General features: G+C 33.7%; 2 protein-coding genes across 2 annotated transcripts; both read right to left on the reverse strand.

Annotated features, from left to right (window-relative positions):
• Nucleotides 1–866: 866 nt before the first annotated feature.
• On the reverse strand, nucleotides 867–20333 carry LOC134710061 (mitochondrial amidoxime-reducing component 1-like). The gene is made up of 7 exons (XM_063570226.1): nucleotides 20047–20333; nucleotides 4462–4641; nucleotides 3682–3853; nucleotides 3145–3285; nucleotides 2057–2118; nucleotides 1701–1775; nucleotides 867–1034 (listed from the first exon to the last, which is right to left on the reverse strand). Exons 1-7 carry the CDS (start codon nucleotides 20244–20246, stop codon nucleotides 920–922), a joined length of 945 nt encoding a protein of 314 aa, XP_063426296.1. The 5' UTR covers nucleotides 20247–20333; the 3' UTR covers nucleotides 867–919.
• LOC134710062 (uncharacterized) lies at nucleotides 9400–17613 on the reverse strand. Its single transcript, XM_063570227.1, has 2 exons — nucleotides 17503–17613; nucleotides 9400–10228 (listed from the first exon to the last, which is right to left on the reverse strand). Exon 2 carries the CDS (start codon nucleotides 10203–10205, stop codon nucleotides 9738–9740), a length of 468 nt encoding a protein of 155 aa, XP_063426297.1. The 5' UTR covers nucleotides 10206–10228; nucleotides 17503–17613; the 3' UTR covers nucleotides 9400–9737.
• Nucleotides 20334–21228: the final 895 nt, after the last annotated feature.

The raw sequence follows: 21228 nt of genomic DNA on the forward strand, positions 1-21228 counted from the left end.
CTTTTAATTTAATGCCTAAGAAATTTGGACGGCTCTATCTACTTTATATATTATATACACACAGTAAAAGTACACCATTGAAAGTTGCTCCTCTGATTAGCGGTCACAAGTGTTTTCTATCTTTGTAGTTGACAGATGAGGTGTTTAACTGAGTCCTGCACAATCAACCATGACAGATCTCCAGAGACAGTTGAAATTAATCAATAGACTCAACGAGTCAAGCGAGACGGATCGGATGTTAAATTGAGCCTGGTGAATCAATCAAGACAGATCTAATCTTTAATATTTGAGTGGGCACGTTGATTCAAACAAGTCGGATCTAATGTTTATTTGAGTGTGGTGAATTAATCAAGACACATCCGATTGTTAATTCAGCTCGTTAAATCATTCAAAACAGATCTGATGGTTTATTGGGCCAGGTAAATCAATCAAGACAGATCTGATGGTTTATTGAGCCCGATGAATCAATCAAGACAAATCTGGCCCTGTGGTCATAAAACTTCCGAGCACAGCTATTGTATTTGAATCAAAAATCAACCAATCAAAATACTGGATTTGGTGTTTTAAGTACAATTTTTTAACTCCAAATACGGAGTAAAATTTTATGATGTTTAAATTTAATTATATAAATTGATAATTGTAGGTTTGAATCATTTAAAAAAAATCTGTCAATCCATACGATCATTTGAAGCCACAGGCACTTGTCTCAGAAAAAAAATTCCTATGTACCTTATTGTAATAAGGTATATAGGAAAAAAAAATTCTGAGACAAGTGCCTGTGTTTGAAGCTCTATCATTTCAATATGGAGACGAAAGTAGCGCATAGCTTTCTCTTTGACTTAAAATCAGTTGATCAACATTCAATGTGTACTGAAACTACTTTATAACCCTATCTAATAGACAACTTGTGTATTAAAGTCTATTTTCGTATGGCGTAGATCGGGTCTCCAACATGGATGACATCCTCTACGTCATTGGCAAGATGGATTCCAAACAAGGGTTTACTTGGAGGGTAAGGTTCAAAGGCTCGGTACCTGAAATTGAAAAAAAAAACGTGTTATTTATATGGATACTTACTTGCTTGGAGAAGTTTGGTACTCAGAGACATACCATACATGGAGAAAATCAGCTAAGATCACAAAAAGAATCTAGAGTCCGTTTTCCACAAAAAAAAATATACAACTAAGATTGGTCCAAGGTCATGAACAATTCAGTATATATTTGTGACCAATCTTAGTCGTAAGGATTTTTGTTTACCCGAAGTCCTATAGTTTTAAAACTTATATTATAACTTTTTTTTCTCAAGATACGTCATTATTTTTCATCCTGAAAGGATTTTTGAAACTGATAGAAGGTAAGTAAATGAGTATAAACTTTACTTTTTGTTCCCAACATATATTTTTCTCGTTTTTTTAAGAATCCCCAACATTTCAATCATGTCTTTTAGTAATATTGCTATTGCGTTCTGGGAAGAATTTTCACTGTTTCGCTTTATTTAATTAAGATCTAAAGTCCTTCTAAAATAAATGTCGACTTATCCTAAAGTGCGCCTTCATTTATGTACTATCTTACAAAATAATTTTTAAGAAATTAATATCCCTAAAAATTACGACTGTTTTTATAAAAAGAAAATTAACAACATGAAAATATAATAACAGAAGAAGGGAAATAACTCAATTTCATAAAATGGCAAATCTCACGTTTGCAAGGTCTTTAACGGTTCTTCGTCTTTCGACTTTTCTCCTTTGAATGGATCCACTGTCGTCAGAATACATCTGCAACAATTTAAAAAGAAAACACATGATTATCAATATATATAATTGTATATATTTTGACATCTTAAGGATGAAGCATATTTGTTATCCAAATATCCAATATTTGTTCATGACTTTTACAATTTTTTGGACTTGTAAATATTAAAATGCACAAAAAAAAAACCAATCAAAAATACAAAAGTAATAAACATTACAAATGAAGAAATAATCAAATTAAAACTTCAATTAAAGAAAGATTTCAAGAAAAAAATCTGTTCAAACTAATGTAAAGAAATACCTACCTTGTACATGCATCTATATTTCTGAATTTAGCATCTCGTATCTTTATAACGTCCCATTCGTCCTGAAATAAATATGGTACAACATCAAGTATAATCAACTCCGCGTAACAATAACCGTTAGATAATAATAAATTGATATAATTATTACGTTCAATTTTCGTATGGGTCGCTATCCGGACACACATTTCAGCAATTAGTATCCGAAAAAAAAACTGTTATTCATTGTTTACTATTTGCGGGTAAACGTAAATACTGTCAGATGTAACACAGAGGAAAACATAATATCTCACTCAAAATATTGTGCGCATAATGATATTTCCCTAAAGATGTTGAAAAACGGCATAAATTTATACCGTACAATTCTTGATATTCTCCGAAAATGAATACACTAGCTGATTGGATTCTGGAAAGTTCAGTCACAAATTCGGACAGAAACTCAAATAGATTATATGGCCGGTCATATATTCTAATATCGGTGGCTGCACTTCAGAGTTAATTCTATTTATCAACTTCAAAACAATATAATGCATTGTTTTCTGCATGTCTGTTTTTTTAAAAGTCACACGCTCTAATCTCCACATCTTCTACCACAAGGGTGACTGTGGAATAGAAATATGGTCACTGGGTCTTCTTCCAACAAGCAGTAAAACGCTTGCCAAAGTAGGGCGTCTGTTTGGCTGTGAGGGATGTATCCAGTTTGCAGCCACGTCCGGTCAGAATGGGGACGTTAAAACCGGTGCCTTGTGTAAAGAGAGTGACACACTCTTTGCACGTTACGAAATCTTGCAACAACTCATTGAAAGGTCCGTAGGTGGCCTGTTGCAAGGCCAAATTTCTGTTCTAATCCAATATACCCTCATTTTCCTGTGGCAGTCCAAAATTTCCCAACCATCATCCCGTATGGCCTCTATATTAACAGACCTAAACATGTTGTATTTATTGTTAACTTGTTCTCGTCTCGAACATGCATGAAATATTTGCCACTGGACGCTAAGCAACCATCAATCAATCAATCAATTTAACTCTTATTTTTTCTAAATATTGCATCATGAATTTTCAAAAATGTGATATTGCTATAAATAGTATACCTCGTCATATGGTGGACATCCTTTAACAATGATGTTAGACCTGAAGTTAAGGCACGTGACTGGTTCGGCGAGACGATTATTTAGTTCATCCAGACCAGACTGAGATAACATCATGTAAGCGCAATAGTCAGAAAATGCAAACTAAAATAAAGAAAAGTTCGAATATCACTTAGAGAAGCTTAAATCAATGAAAGAACAATTCACTTATATCAGCTAGAATAACATGAAAATTATAAATTAACTGGAATAAAATACTATGGCAGACAATATATATAGTTCAAATTCAAGAGATAGTTAAACTTTATGTATATGTTTATTCCAAGGAAAACTCATATCAAGTTAAATTTAAAGAAATTGTAAAAATAATATTACAAACTGGAATAGTTTAAGTGATTTGTCAAGTTATAGACGTAAATACACGTAATGCTAATTTTTACACAAATATTCGGATTGATGACACAAACACACCAGGATTTACACATCTTTAATAGTTTTACATTATATTTTTTACCGAAACAATTGTAGTGAAATAATTACCAGATCCCCCTTTTTAGCATCATGGCTCCAGAGCTTTTGAGCATTGACAGCATCACGTTTCTCCATATCACTGGGTGAGTAGTGGAGACACATCTTTCTGCCCAGAAATTTACTAATCCATGCTGCAGCCTCGGTTCCACAATCCAGAGATTCTATAATATCCATCTTAACCCTGCAGAAGAATACAGACGAACACTTCAAATGCTGTTCGGTTAAGAATATGAAGATTGTTTTAAGTGTACTATGCACGTGGATATTTTGTATAAGCCCTTTATATAATAATTTAAATATTGTACTAACACGAGCAACATGACGGGTGTCACATGTGGAGCGGGATCCGATTACCCTTCCGGATCACCTGCAGGCTGAGATTATCCACATGCAGTGTTCAGGGTTTTTATGTCGCTCAGTCCTTATAGCTTTCTGTGTTGTATTCAGTGTTCATTTGTTTGTCTGTTTTTTTGTTCTCTTCTGGTTTTTCCTCTGCATGGTATCTTTGCAAAACACTCTTTTCGATATTTCTAACGATTTTAATTTATTTTCTTTTCTAGAGACAAAACGGAAGCTAGATGCCAATGATCCTAAGAGAAAATAAGTAATGCTTTCCCCACTCCTAACGTAATCAACGCAACCCCATGTTACGTCAATTCTTTAGGCTTTCTGACTATTCTTGACTTTAAGTATAATAATCAGGCGGGCGATGCATGATCTTTAGAAAGCTCTTGAACATATTTTTTTCACTCATGTGATTTTTTTTTAGGTGGAACTACGTATACTTACTGAACTTTTTTAACTTTACATTGGTCTTTCTTCGGGTCTTTTGGCAACTTCAGCGTTGTCATTCCTGGTGCATCAAAGTGTATTTCATCTCCATGTAAAGAAATTGATATAAGAGCCATGCGCGGCTCTTGTCTCTGTGTAATCCACTGACCGTCTTTTTCTGTGGCAAAAACCCAGTGTCTAGGATAAAACGTTGGATATCATAAATAAGCATGAATTTTCCGGAGACATAATATTTTCAGCAATATATGACTTTTTTTGAAGAATTTAAGGACAAGCAACTGTAAATGTGCTATGTCACAGATTTTGATAAAATTTTGGCCTACAACCTTGTTTCGATTAGGTGTTGACATGAATATTAATTGTATATGGTCATTTTTATAAATTTCCCGTTTACAAAAGTATAAACTTTTCGAAATACTAAGAATTTTCTTTATATTCCTGTTATAGATTACCTTACATGCTTAGCCGTATTCGGCACAACTTTTTAGAATTTTGGGTCCTAAATGCTCTTTAATTTGTTTGTCTTTATAACTATTTTGAATTGAGCGTCACATATATATATGAGCTAGTCGTATGTAATCAAAACTCGAGTCTGGTGTATGAAATTATAAATCTGGTTCTTTTAATAACTATTAACTTATCTGAAAATCGAAAAAAAATAACGCATATCATCTAAAAGTTACATTGTTCTGATTGAATTCTGAAAAATTGTATAGAAAGCACATAACATAGGCGAAAAACCTTCGTTTTGTCTTAAATCATTTAAAACTCTGTAATTTCTAACGGTAACTTAGATTTTTTTCTTAATTAAACTACATGTTGCTGATAAATACATTTCCGTTTTAATGATGTTACGAGTATTTCGACAATTTGTGGTATGTTCCAATTTGAATGATATATACTGTAAAAACTTTCATGATCAAAGTTCCATAACTCAAACTGACAAACGTGAAAATGTTTCACAAACTGATGAACAATTCAAGATCTGTGATCCCACGTTGTCTGTGAATTGGGTGTATATAACATAAGGGTTTCAAGTTCAAAGAGTAAAAAAGTGAGATGAATGAACAATGATAATTCTTCAAAACGTATAATCCTTGTCGAAAAAAAAGTTTTGACAAGAATCCGAGAAAGTTACATTCTTATGAAAAAGTGTTCTCGGAAGAAACAAGATATCAAGTCTGGAATTTATTATAATGCCCAAATTAATATGTTTTTGTAAAACTTTTCAGACAACGTTTTGGTTTGAACGATTAGATAAACTAAACATGCTTCAAACACGGAGCAAATCAGTGGCTTTATTTTTTTCAAATCTTATAGACTAATATGTATAGTGAAAGATTCTGGCCAATTAAGTGACAACACTACTTTATCAACTGGTATAAAGGTTTTGGCCTCTCAGTGTTTAAATCTGTTCCAATGGGAGTGACCATCTTGTATTACACCACTGTCTGTTTGGTAATTAGACTTGTATTTTTTAGTAATGTATCATGGGTAAAACAAGATATAAAATATTCACAAATCTGCCGAAAAAAGCAAAATGATTGGTGCGTATAGAGCGTTTTCCCTAGATTCTTGAACCCAAGAAACCCCAAAACTTTACTATCCATGCACGAGGGTAGTAATGCCCTTTCCCGTCAGTCGTCAAACGGTAACTTTCGGCTACTGTTAGCATCATATTGGTGAACCGTGATTCGTCAGAGGTCTCAATTAATAATGATTAATTGTTGGAGAAAATAAAAATCTGGATGTTATTTTATGATGATAAACAAGCTTCTGTCCAAGATTGGTAGAAATCAAGGATAGTTCAAGACAGTTATTAAAATTTTAACCAATTGAGTGAATATTTGTGGCCGCCGCCGACGACGACGGAATGTAGGATCGATAGGTCTCGCTTTTTCGAAGACTCGACAAATATTAAAAGTAATTCGTCAAAATCATTCCATTTTTTTTTGGGTCTTCTATAAGAAAGTGCACATGCTATCGTCATGGATCACACATTACCTTTAGACAAGGTTACCGTTATACGTACCCCCATGGCTATCGTCATGGATCACACATTACCTTTAGACAAGGTTACCGTTATTCGTACCCCCATTGCTATCGTCATGGATCACACATTACCTTTAGACAAGGTTACCGTTATTCGTACCCCCATGGCTATCGTCATGGATCACACATTACCTTTAGACAAGGTTACCGTTATTCTTACCCCCATTGCTATCGTCATGGATCACACATTACCTTTAGACAAGGTTACCGTTATTCGTACCCCCATGGCTATCGTCATGGATCACACATTACCTTTAGACAAGGTTACCGTTATTCGTACCCCCATTGCTATCGTCATGGATCACACATTACCTTTAGACAAGGTTACCGTTATACGTACCCCCATTGCTATCGTCATGGATCACACATTACCTTTAGACAAGGTTACCGTTATTCGTACACCCATTGCTATCGTCATGGATCACACATTACCTTTAGACAAGGTTACCGTTATTCGTACCCCTATTGCTATCGTCATGGATCACACATTACCTTTAGACAAGGTTACCGTTATTCGTACCCCCATGGCTATCGTCATGGATCACACATTACCTTTAGACAAGGTTACCGTTATTCGTACCCCCATTGGTATCGTCATGGATCACACATTACCTTTAGACAAGGTTACCGTTATTCGTACCCCCATTGCTATCGTCATGGATCACACATTACCTTTAGACAAGGTTACCGTTTATATTCGTACCCCCATTGCTATCGTCATGGATCACACATTACATTTAGACAAGGTTACCGTTATTCGTACCACCATGGCTATCGTCATGGATCACACATTACCTTTAGACAAGGTTACCGTTATTCGTACCCCCATTGCTATCGTCATGGATTACACATTACCTTTAGACAAGGTTACCGTTATTCGTACCCCCATTGCTATCGTCATGGATCACACATTACCTTTAGACAAGGTTACCGTTATACGTACCCCCATTGCTATCGTCATGGATCACACATTACCTTTAGACAAGGTTACCGTTATTCGTACCCCCATTGCTATCGTCATGGATCACACATTACCTTTAGACAAGGTTACCGTTATTCGTACCCCCATTGCTATCGTCATGGATCACACATTACCTTTAGACAAGGTTACCGTTATTCGTACCCCCATTGCTATCGTCATGGATCACACATTACCTTTAGACAAGGTTATCGTTATTCGTACCCCCATTGCTGTCGTCATGGATCACACATTACCTTTAGACAAGGTTACCGTTATACGTACCCCCATTGCTATCGTCATGGATCGCACATTACCTTTAGACAAGGTTACCGTTATTCGTACCCCCATTGCTATCGTCATGGATCACACATTACCTTTAGACAAGGTTACCGTTCTTCGTACCCCCATTGCTATCGTCATGGATCACACATTACCTTTAGACAAGGTTACCGTTATTCGTACCCCCATTGCCACCCTCAGATGAATGCATGTATAAATACTTGGAGAGTAATATGACATAAGCAGTACATACACAAAAAATCCAAAACGCAATTCAAATTTCATCTGTAACTCCGTGCATTTTAACAGTCAGGATTAACGACGTGGAAGGTATATATATGGAGCAGGAATTGTTTTCCCTGATTAACGACGGGGAAGGTATATATATGGAGCAGGAATTGCTTTACCTGATTAACGACGGGGAAGGTGTATATATGGAGCAGGAATTGCTTTCCCTGATTAACGACGGGGAAGGTATATATATGGAGAAGGAATTGCTTTCCCTGATTAACGACGTGGAAGGTATATATATGGAGCAGGAATTGCTTTCCCTGATTAACGACGATGAAGGTGTATATATGGAGCAGGAATTGCTTTCCCTGATTAACGACGGGGAATGTATATATATGGAGCAGGAATTGCTTTCCCTGATTAACGACGTGGAAGGTATATATATGGAGCAGGAATTGCTTTCCCTGATTAACGACGGGGAAGGTAAATATATGGAGCAGGAATTGCTTTCCCTGATTAACGACGTGGAAGGTAAATATATGGAGCAGGAATTGCTTTCCCTGATTAACGACGTGGAAGGTGTTTATATGGAGCAGGAATTGCTTTCCCTGATTAACGACGTGGAAGGTGTATATATATGGAGCAGGAATTGCTTTCCCTGATTAACGACGTGGAAGGTATATATATGGAGCAGGAATTGCTTTCCCTGATTAACAACGTGGAAGGTATATATATGGAGCAGGAATTGCTTTCCCTGATTAACGACGTGGAAGGTGTGTATATATGGAGCATGAATTGCTTTCATTGCTTATTGATTGGATTCGTGTAGCTGAATCTTCATTTTCCCATTTAGTGCGATTTGGACTGCTGTAAGAACTTACATTGTTGTTTGTTCTTTCGGTCATGGTGTTGTCGGGTTTTTCTTATATTTAATCCTTTGTTTAAGTGCTCATCCTCTCTTCTTTAGAACTTTTTTATATAATTTATATTAAACTTTGATTTCTGTTTTCTGTTATCCTAATGATAAAAAAATTGGTGTCTTTCGCCTCATTTTTGCATAAAATTTAATCACAAAGTTCGTGGGACAAAAAGTTGAAAAAAAACTTACAATCCTACCGGACCAATGTATGGTATTGGTATGTAAATACGGACTGTCATACAGAAAACACCCCATATTACAGACATTACATAATCTTGATGTTCTTATAAACCCAATATGAAGGCAATTTTAATCCTCAGCTATCCAAAAATGAATTTTATTGCACATCAGTGCTCATATTTGAAAAATCCACAGGGACCAAAATGCGAAACTACACACATAACTGTGGAGTGCTTCCTTAGCCTATGGAGGAGTGTTCTTTTGAATTAATATTATACATTGTAGTATTAAATGGTAGACGAAAACATAATGCTAATATATTAGGATCTTTATTAGAACCCAAAATACAACATAACAAAGTACAATACTATGTACTTTGTACTTAAAAATGATCAATTTAAACATAATATAAACGAAACCCAACATTATGTTAACATTCAACTTCAGTATTGGAATTTAATTTACATACACAAAAATACAATGATTCTTAACATGCAGCTTTTCATCATTTGAGAACACAAAAAATGATCAAATACTTCAAAACGAGGCAATGCCAGTTATGATAAACGAAAACAAAAAAATATGAAAATGTTTTTTTTTCTTGTATACTATAATGTATGATGATGATGATGATAAAAAACTAAAGTCTGGTCAGTAGTTATAATAGTAATCGTCGTCAGAGTCAGAATCCGATGAGTAATATCCGTTGCCATGGTGGCATTTACACTCACAAACAGATTCATCAACAGGTTCATATTCAACAACTGGGCTGTTGTCATGGTAGCCGAGAAAGCCACCCGGATCACCTCGTATGTCTATCTCGTAACTTCGATACCTCCATTTCTTGGGAGGGACCCAATAAACCTTTCTCACTTGGATCAGATTGGCCTCCCCAAGCATTTCCAATTCTTTGAATATCCATAATCGTCTGTTGTCTGTGGTCAAGAATCCGTCACCAGGGAGACATTTCACTGATATCATTGGAAGGTCTTCTACGTTCATTTGACCGGTCATAATCCAATCACGAATGTCTCCGAGCAGGTCACCATTTTGGAACGAAGGACGAATTGATCTCTGCGAATACATAATATCCGATGGCGCCAATACCATAGTTTCCATTGCTTATAATGAATATGCAATTCCTGAAGAAAAAAAACAAATGGAAATTTTTGACAAAAAAATGTCACGAATTTTAAATTTATGTCAAGGTCTAATGATATATAACATGTGTGACAAAAATGGAAAAAAAATGCTTTTTATTTCTTTCGTATGCAAATGCCCTTGGAGAAGAAGAAATAAGTTTCCCAGGGAGATCCATATGCTTTATACGGAATCACAAAATCTGTATAGAGTTGACTTATGTTAAAATTGAGAATGGAAATGGGGAATGTGTCAAAGAGATACGGAAGCCGATAAGGGCCATTAATAAAAATAATTATGTCGTAATTACGACATAGCATGTCGTAATTTCGACATAACATGTCGTTATTACGACATCGCTATGTCGTAATTTCGACATAACATGTCGTTATAACGACATCGCTATGTCGTAATTTCGACATATCATGTCGTAATAACGACATCACTATGTCGTTACAACGACATCGCTATGTCGTAATAACGACATCGCTATATATAAAAGAATATGTATTATGATTGCCAAGAGACTAAATGACACAGATATTAACAACTATACGTCATCATAATGCCCCCAATAATTATAAAAGCCCCCGCATAGTCAGCTATAAAAGAGAGAGGAAATATACCAGAGGGAGAGTCCCCGAAATGCTGTGTTGCAGACAGTGTTATTATTCAATTATTAGCTCCCTTGGTAAAACTCCAAATTTCATATTTAATGCATTTTATTGTTAAATAATTTACATGAAGCTTAATAAGTATATATTTGTTAATTGCATAGCTTTTGCTATTTGAATTCATTGGTTAAAGATATTTATTTATATTGTAAAGTTTAATGTTTGCGTCGTCGCAAAATCTTTGGATACCTTCTTCGAATACCTTCATAGAGAAACTTATATATTTTCTAAAAAAGGAATTGTGGCAAATGAACGTTTGCGAAAAGGCTGAACAGACAGATTACTATGTGATTAAGCGAGCCTAACTCACTAAGCATCCCATCTCCCTCAAAACAAGCGCATACTACATGGCTGCTTCAAATAAGGGTGAAATAAAGTATCAATTGCTCAAATGCAACTTTCAAACGTTGGGCACGATATATCTACAACACGTTACACTTAAAATGCGACGTCGAAGAGGGTCTTTGACTTCGATTATAATCTTTGCAAGTTTTAATTGGTTTTTTATATTGTTGGTTGATTCTGGTTCTGTTCGTTTTGTGATGTCATTTATCAAAAAATTACCTCGAGTTGTGGAAATCGATATAATAATGTTTACCCTTTAAGTTATTTCAACTTAAAATGCAGTACTGTCGCAAGTAATGTAGGAAGGAACGATGGGACGGAAGTACATGTATACGGTTTTCATAATTTGTTTTATCATAGGATGTTTAACTTTCAAGTTGCATATCATATGTCATTGTAAAACTTCTATATCTTAATTCATCCCCAATACAAATATATCTGACACTCTGCAAGTAAATCGAACATTTTTACCCTTGGTTAAATTTGAATAGAATTGTATTTTCCCTGACACATAAGTTGTCGAAATACACCCCTTCAATTACTTGAACCTTGGCTTGAGAATTATTTCCGAAGTCATCTTCAGATATTTACATTTTAAAATATAGTAATCTACTCCTGGGTCGTCCGCGAAAACGACAAACAAAAATATAATCCCGTTTTTTTTAATTCGATGAAACGGTTTCCGTTGCTGTTTGGGATTCGTCTTTCAATCACCTCCATTTCATGCACAAGTTGATATTGACGAAAAGTTCCGGCTTCGCTAGTACAGGAATTACTTTCATCACGAAATAGCAGGACAAATCGCGAAGTAAAACATTCCGTGAACTGGTATTAAGTGTTTTGATATTGGTGATTGCACCTAACTGAAGTGACGACTTTAAATGATCTATTTCGGAGTACTTCCGTAACATAAATTTCAAGTTATTTTACAAAATGGGATTTCCCCCCCATTTCCAAATTCTTTTAAATAAATAGTTAAAAGCTATACAATTAGTTTAACCTGTGTCGAACCTATTTCCCCGGGCGGAGTCTTTAGCAACATGCACTATTTTTTTCGGCAGCAATCATTAACATCTTTCCATAAATTTCATAACACGATTTGTTTTAATCATCATAAACATTTAATTGAAATTTTAGCACATTTAACGTCGGAAATTAGCGTCCTTAGGATTTTAGACGTTTTCAGACATTTGGAAAAATTAACTACCGTTTTGTAATGTATGGAAGCATTTTATTCCTTTAAGACCTAAATATGTAGTTTAAAAGGAAAGAATCTTGGCATTTTTTACTCTTCGTATATCTAACTTTTGTTTTGATCAATTATAAAAAAAATACGGCGTAACTGCTTTGAAAAATGAAATATCAGCTTGGACAAAATGGCTACCGCTTGAAAAACGACTGTGTAGAGAAGATTTTATTGAATCAGCAATATTTGAACTGAGGCAAATATTTGTACTTTTGTTAGATATTATTATTGTCTTACTATTTTTATTCATTTTCTACTATAATATGCAGTCGAGTCAAATGAAATTTGGTAAAATAACGGCTTTAACGCCACAAAGAACCGACACATGTCGTTGTTCCTGTCAAGAATCAAGAAGATCAGAGAATAAGAAATAGGATCACTATACATAAGAGTTAAAACAGTTTTTCATAAATGTAACGTTGGATGGGGACATCCGTTTTTTTCACATAGCTTTCTTTTTTTAACCCTCAAATATACAGGATATTACTTAGGAGATGATCAAGAGCTGTAAAAACATAATTCAAAACATATATTGAATTTGTTTTAATATTGGTTCGTGTTTTCTAACATTTTTATTTTGTTTTGCGGATGAAATTTCGAAGATTCTGTTTTAAATCCTAGGGGTTGTAGGAACATCGAGCGTGCCCAACGTTTGAAAGTAGAAATAGAGCTATTAATACTTCAATACACCCTTATACCAAGAAGCCATGTAGTTTGCACTTATTTAAAGGGAGATGGAAAGCTTGACTTGACTTGGTTGTACAATTTCAGACAGTCCTCTAATAATTCCACATTACATTCTTCCAACATGTGTGACTATAGCTTTTCTACGACCGGTAACTTGGTAATCTAAATTACTTTCGGTTGTTTGACTGTACAGCCCTAGCACTATGAGCCTTGATAATCTAAACTGATATCTATAACATATATAAATTGCAATTAATAAATATATACTTATTTATCTTCATGTAAATTGTTTAACAATAGAATACATTAAATATGAAATTTGGAGTTTTACCAATGGAGCTAATAATTGAATAATAACACTGTCTGCCACACAGCATTTCGGGGACTCTCCCTCTGGTAGCTTTCTTCCCTCTTTTATAGCTGACCATGCGGGGGCTTTTATAATTATCGGGGACATTATGATGACGTATAATTGTTAATTTCTTTGTCATTTAGTCTCTTGCCAATCATAATACATATTCTTTTGAATATAGCGATGTCGTTATAACGACATAGCTATGTCGTTAAAACGACATAGTGATGTCGTTATTACGACATGATATGTCGAAATTACGACATAGCGTTGTCGTTATAACGACATGTTATGTCGAAATTACGACATAGCGATGTCGTAATAACGACATGTTATGTCGAAATTACGACATGCTATGTCGTAATAACGACATAATTTTTTTTTTTTGAATGGCCCTTATCGGCTTCCGTAAAGAGACAACAAACCGACCAAATAAAAAAAAAACAACAGCAGAAGGTAACCAATAGGTCTTCAATGTAGCGAGAAATTCCCGCACCCGGAGGCGTCCTTCAGCTGGCCCCTAAACAAATATATACTAGTCAAGTTCAGTGATAATGAACGCCATACTAATTTCCAAATTGTACACAAGAAACTAAAATTAAAATAATACAAGACTAACAAAGGCCAGAGGCTCCTGACTTGTTGATTTATATCCATTATAAGAAACAGTATTACTGCAAAGTTTGTACATGTTATTTTTTTTTAAATAACCACATATTATAGATTTTTTTTTAAATATAATAATCAATGTTTTTATTGTATTATGAAAATTATTGATGTTGTAATGTTTATGCCCTTTGGGACCCATTATTGGAAATAAATAATTATATCTTCTTCTCCTGTACAATTAATTTGAGAATGTTTTATGAGATTTTCATATCTTAATTTTGATAAATAAAAAAAAAATATATATGAGCAAAATAGAAGAAGAAATGTTTGTAGATTACAGAAGATAAAGGAGAACATTTTCGCGTTCAAATATATTCCGACAACAGCAATAGTATTATTTCAGATACTATGAGGTCAAAATTAGCAACGACAACGCACATCAATCACAAAATACTTTTTCATAAAACAAAACAAAAAAGAGCTTTACTTCAGGGGTAACTTTTTATTTGATTTTATTTTTAAAACTTTTTATTCGTGTATGTGGACTACCACCATTGAAGATCCATTGTGGCCTTCGGCTGTTGTCTGCTCTGTTGTCTCTTTGACACATTTCCCGTTTCCATTCTCAATTTTAATACTAAAAATTCAAAATCAAACTGGATTGCTGTGTTTGAGCATCCACTTCTACATAAGCAAGGTATTGAACCCTGGGCTTTTTTGTATTATTTTGAATTATTTTTTAAATAACGATTTGAAAGAATGTTTTCCAATAATTTCAATACAAGACTTGAACAGGGTGACATTCAGAGGTAGATAGTCCTAACAGTGCCTTGGTGCCTCCCCTTTTCCAAATCCTTGAATACAATTGACATGCTTGTATCACTATTAATTTAGTAATTCATTTTCGTAACTAATTATTTCAAATATACAAAGAACTCTTTCGAAAATGTGTATATGTCGTGTACAAGTTGCGATTTTGTACAGGTTATAACATGTACAAAAATATTGTACATGTTATAACTTGTATAATGCAAAAATACAAGTTATAACATGTACAAAAGTACCTCATACATGTTATAACCTGTACAAAATATTGCTAAAAAATGGTTTTAACTTGTACAAAATAAAAAAAGGATATGTTTCTATTATCGCAACAGATGTTATTAACCTCCATTATATTTTCATAGCTTTTTTATTATTCCTTCATGTAAGTGTGTTTTGTCCTTTTTTGATACAGTTAATCATTCCAGGGGTCGGTATTACGAAGCATTCCTAAGACCTATCATAAGATATTTCTTAAGGACATGTCTTATGATCCTCTTACTAGTGACTTTCTATGGACATATCTTTATTTGATAAATTATAATTGTGAGTGTCCACTTTGAAGACAATAGTAAAATACTTTCATTCTAGTTGACACTTAAAGACATAATAGGATGGCCAGGATAGACGTGTCTACAAATGAAATTGGGAATGGAAATGGGGTATGTGTCTAAAAGACAACTGGCAACCCGTCCATGGATCAAACATCATCCAAAGGCCACAAATACATGCTTTCAAAGTAAAGGATTTAAAACATCAAAATGACATTCACCTCATGCAATGATCTTAAAGTTTATAAAAAAATAAGTTATCAATTTACACAAGTCATGCTGAAGGTCAAAATGTTGAAGAATAGATCCAAAGATATTGATAAAGAAACGTGGTCCATTGAAAACTATTTCAGCTCTCTCTTGCTTTTACAGAGTAAGCATATAAGACATTATTTTAGTCTTGCATGGTATAAAACGAGAGGGAGGAGTATTGCCCAAAATTATTAGGCATTGTTCTTAACTTTTTTGTAGAATTTAGTTACTAATGTATAATGAATTGTCATTAAAGGAAATGTTTGCTTTTAGTAAATAACTTATGTAAGCCATGATGGACTGCATAAAACATATAATTACATGAAAACACATTTTGCTAACATAAGTCATGAAACATATATTTTTTAAACTTTGTGATCATTGTCTCTACAAAAAAGACATATTCTGGCCTATTTATTGTTGTTCTTTATGCATTGGTGAATTTAAATGTTAATTTTACTTCAATAAGATTTATCTTAAATTTTGTACAAGTTAAAACCATTTTTAAGCAATATTTTGTACAGGTTATAACATGTATGAGGTACTTGTGTACATGTTATAACTTGTATTTTTGCATTATACAAGTTATAACATGTACAACATTTTTGTACATGTTATAACCTGTACAAAATCGCAACTTGTACACGACATATATATTATATACACATATGTCCTAGAACATATTTTACACAAAAATATAAGGTCCTATCATGGAAGTATTATATTGACTATATGATACTTCCATGGTCCTATAAAATAGTGTTCTTCTTCAAATTATGAAATATACATAATACACTAATATATTGTTTCCGATTTGTTTCTGTGGTCAGTGATGGTCTGATTACCATGGTCACAGATAAAAGTTCCATTCCCATTCATCTGACTTTCTAATCTCTTCCAGCAGGGAGTTGGATAAGGGGTGTTGTAATGGATTAATTAACATATTCATAAATAAATTGTGCAATTTGATATCTCCTAAATTTCAGGATGAAATTTGACGTTTGTAGGAATGTCACGTTGTTTAATGGAACCTCAAGGTACCCCTTAAAAGATACCGTGAATGAAAGAGTTTTGATGGAAAATGAATCTTACCTTACGATCATAATGAAAATATTTTTTTTAAGAAGTTCGATTTTTGAACAAATCAAGGATTTGTATAGTGACTATACAAATTCAAATCCAATACTGGCAAATTAAACTTAATTTTTCTATAAAGAATAATATACAGATATTTTATGGGTTTAATATCCAAAATTTCGAGATTTTCAACCAATTTGGCAATGATCATCGGCTTTACATACTCATGTATGTTTCTGCAAATATTTACATTTTTGCACCAAGAAATTCCCCAAGGGTACCTCAAATTCATTGTTGACAAACACATATGTATACTGCTACTCGGTACCAGTTTTGAATTTTGTAAATAAATTTACATGCCATGTCACATTATGTGTGCGTGGTCTACTGTTGATCTTATTGGAAGTTATGCCATGTGACATCGTGTGTACAGATACATTTGCATGTCGTGAACACGTGTGTGTGTGCGCGCGTTTTTTTTTTTTTTGGTTCCGATTTGAACATTTGGACATATCAAATGTATTGTTCATTGCATAACATAGGTATGCAGTATGCAGTAAAATGTATCGTGTTCATAAAATTATATTAACAAAAAACTAATTCACATTTTATAGGATCTTCTTATATTAGAAATATGCAAAAATAACTGACAGATACTCACCTCAGAAAGTCCACGACACGTGTTGGATTCTGAACCACAGCAGGCGACAATACCACGTGTTGACTTTATCGAATTAGTGGAATGTCAAATCAGTGATGCAAACTTTTAGAGCGGTTTAGAAAAATGGTAAACAATATATTAAAACATAAATTATTGTTAAAACTGTATTATGTCGAATATAAACGTGATTAAGGTTTGTTTGATTTAATTTGGATTTGCAAAAAAATCAAAATGCACAGACAGGCACATGTCTTAGAAAAAAATTCCGAGACAAGTGGCCCTTTCTAGCGCGAGGGAAAATTCATTGATGACATTGATGATCGCTTGAAATTGCAACTTCTGCCAATATATTCTTTGAATAATATAAAGGGCCTGTATAAGCTACGATTCAGACGAAAAAAATAAATACGATTATATTAATTTGAGCTGAATAATAAAAAAAATATCTTGTTTAATCAGTCAGTTCAGCCCTTTTTCAAAATGTTCTTAATTGACTTGCAAGTCAATAATTCACTCAATTGACTGTATCCATACTCGAGTATTCATTTGGCCTTCAATTTAGCACCTTAGCTGGAGATGGATTGCATGTGACTATGCTACTCACTGGTGCTTAGCTATTTGCTATCAAAAGGAAAAAGTACAGCTTGTGTGACAAGGGTTCAAACCATTCCGTTTGATAAAACCAAACGTTATCATTCAACGGAACGCATGACAAACAATTGTCATATTCCTGACTTGGTAATAGAGTGGTTTTTTTTCGGCTGCTGATTGTCTTAATGTAGTTTTATTCTCATGGCTGGGGTGCTTCTCGTCTCTTGACTGTGCCCTATAAAAGTGATTTTTCTTTGTATATCCAATATATATCATTGAACTGATCTAGATAAAAGGGGAAGGGCTGTTGACAGGCACCACTCGGAAAGGGGGAGTCGTATGCAGCCCGGATTTCCCCTCCCTTTTGAACAATTTTCAGCCGTTAATTTTAGAATGGTTTGAGAGTTCTTTAGCCTATAAAGTTAATCACTTATCTAGTTGCTGCTAATGGTTGGAGTAGTAACTTTTCTGGCAAATTATTTTGGGTTTTACCTCACCTTGCTTAAAATAAAATTCAACCAGACCTACATTTTTGTCGGTTTGTGGTCCTGACATGCAAATACCTTCTTTTTACATGTTTATAGATAACCTGGGCAATTCAATTTGTAGTAATGAGTATGATATTATAAAATTCAGTATAAACACCATAAACTTGCTTTAATGGATGTTAATAAGCCTGTGGTAATACAGTTTATGAAGAAATTTATTCATTGAGCTTTGGGTTTATTCATATGTCATTATATATTACCAAACGTAAAGAAACAAAATAATTTTAACAATTGCTCTTTTCAGAGAAATCAAGGTTATCGCAAGTTCTGTGTAGTGATGCACAATATGAGAATGGATTTTGGCGAATGAATGCACCAAACGAATTTGTGTTTCGTTTTTGTGATAATAGCTTGGTAATGTGTTACTATCATTTTAATTTGAAAGCATTTTTCTCGATTTTTTCTTTTTTTGTAAAATATTTAAGCATCTTCAAGTGATTTCAATTTATCTAAGAACTGGTCAAAAGTTATAAAAAAAATCTTCGTCATCGGAAATCAAATCTAAACAAGTGAAAAGAAATGATCGAGTTTCCTAAAGAAGTTTCATATCATGTCTGCAGCCATGGAAATACAGAAAAAAACTGATCATACTTATTTAATTTATTTATTTATTAATGAAATGCACATTTATACCCACCAGACTCAAGCTAGCGGACAATAGATAGTATATAAACAATACAAAACAAATATGTACACAATGCAAACATTATAACATATAAAAACACCAAATATAGATTATTATTTTTTTTCTTTTCTTTTAGAAATTCAGTTGCACCAGGAACTTCAATTAAAGAATTGTCTCAAGATAATGACATGCACAGAAAGTAGGACTTGTAAACAATTTTACCGTTACAAGTATATTATATACATATCATGTAGATCTCATGAAAACTTTTGTTTTTGTTCTAACATTAACATATATATATTTGTGACTGTTTTGAATTAAGGAGATCAGGCATGAACACTGACATTTAGTCAAGTAAATAATTTGAAAATAAATACATATGCATGTATAATGTAATTTTATTATTCTTTTATTCACAATATAATATATGTGGGTTTTAGCTTGATTCTGACCAATGCTTATATTCCAATTATATATGTATATGCCTCTATTATTGCTGTTGTTACTAATTATGTAAATCAATTGTATCTGATTTTATGCCCTTTATGGGCCCTGTAATTTGGGAAATAAAAATATTCTATATTCTATATATATATGTCGTGTCGATGTGGTCATTCAACCATGCTATAACATACCGTTATTTTTACAATCTTTTACGGTCTAATGACCTATAAGGAAAACAATTTTACATATTGATTTAAAGAGGTTTATGAACGGTTTTAAAATAAATAATTGTAGATAAAGTTTGACCTTAATATTAATAAGACATGTGTAGCTCACCTGTCATACATGCCGTCGTACTCCACGCCGAGCCGGGTACATCGTAAACTGTTTACTTTGAGCCCCTTGCAGGACTTTACGGGATAGAGGTAGAGTTCAGAGACTGTCCCAACACATTGGTAAGTTCGTTTGGACATATACATATATGCAGCATACTTAAAAAAAGATGTGCCAGCTAGTGCTAGGAGAATATTGTCCATGTCTCGTCAGCTCTGTAACTTGTGATAAAAGGAATGTTTACTTTTTACCCGTAAATAAAATTCAGTAAAAGATAACTCTTTACAGTTTGCTACCTATTTATAAAGGGGAAATAATCTGGAATTTCAATTTGAAAGTAGATATCCTTATTGGTGTTCGGCGTAGACTAGTATATATAGGTATATATATACGAGAGGGGATAAGGGGGTACCACTGATGATAACAGCAACATTAAAATTTGGCTTAGATCTTAGTTTATAACTGGTTATTTGGATCTTGCTAGACCTAAACAGAGACATATATATATTCACTTATTTAAAGGATATTTTGTCGAGAACTTATATTGAAGCTGTTAAAGACACATCTTTATTGGCAGCTACAGTTTTGAGCGGCTTCACTTTTCGCTATGTGAACCAGTTAAAAAGCTTTTCCCATTGGTATTCATGTTCTCTTTCGTGTAATTACAAAGAGGAGGAGTAGCACTTCTAAATTTATGTGAATGCTAATAGCAAAAGATGAACATTGTGTAATTTCGAAAGGCAACATTTCACTCACAAGCTCAAATAAATGATACATATACTCAATAATTTTGTATTTTGTAAATATAAAAGGAGATGTGGTGTATTTAATTGCCAATTATACAACTCTCCAAAAGTGACAAAAAACATAGAAACTAACACTTATAGCTCATCATACCGCCATCGACTATGAGCAAACCAATACTGCGGCATAGTCCGATATAAAAGGCCTTGCAATGACAAACGAAAAACAATTCAAACGAGTTTAACAGCCTAAGTATCTACCATAACCACTGAATGACAGGCTCCTGACTTGGGACAGGCACATACAGAATGTGGCGGTGTGAAACATGTTTGTTCGTGCCAAACCCTTCCCTAGTCTTGGACAGTGGTGTAACAGTACAACATAACGTTTATCGTTTGGTCATTGAATTTTAATTGTATCAATGTTTTTTTATAATAAAAT

This window comes from Mytilus trossulus, chromosome 3 (genome assembly GCF_036588685.1).
Source record: "Mytilus trossulus isolate FHL-02 chromosome 3, PNRI_Mtr1.1.1.hap1, whole genome shotgun sequence".
NCBI classification, from domain to species: Eukaryota; Metazoa; Mollusca; class Bivalvia; order Mytilida; family Mytilidae; genus Mytilus; species Mytilus trossulus.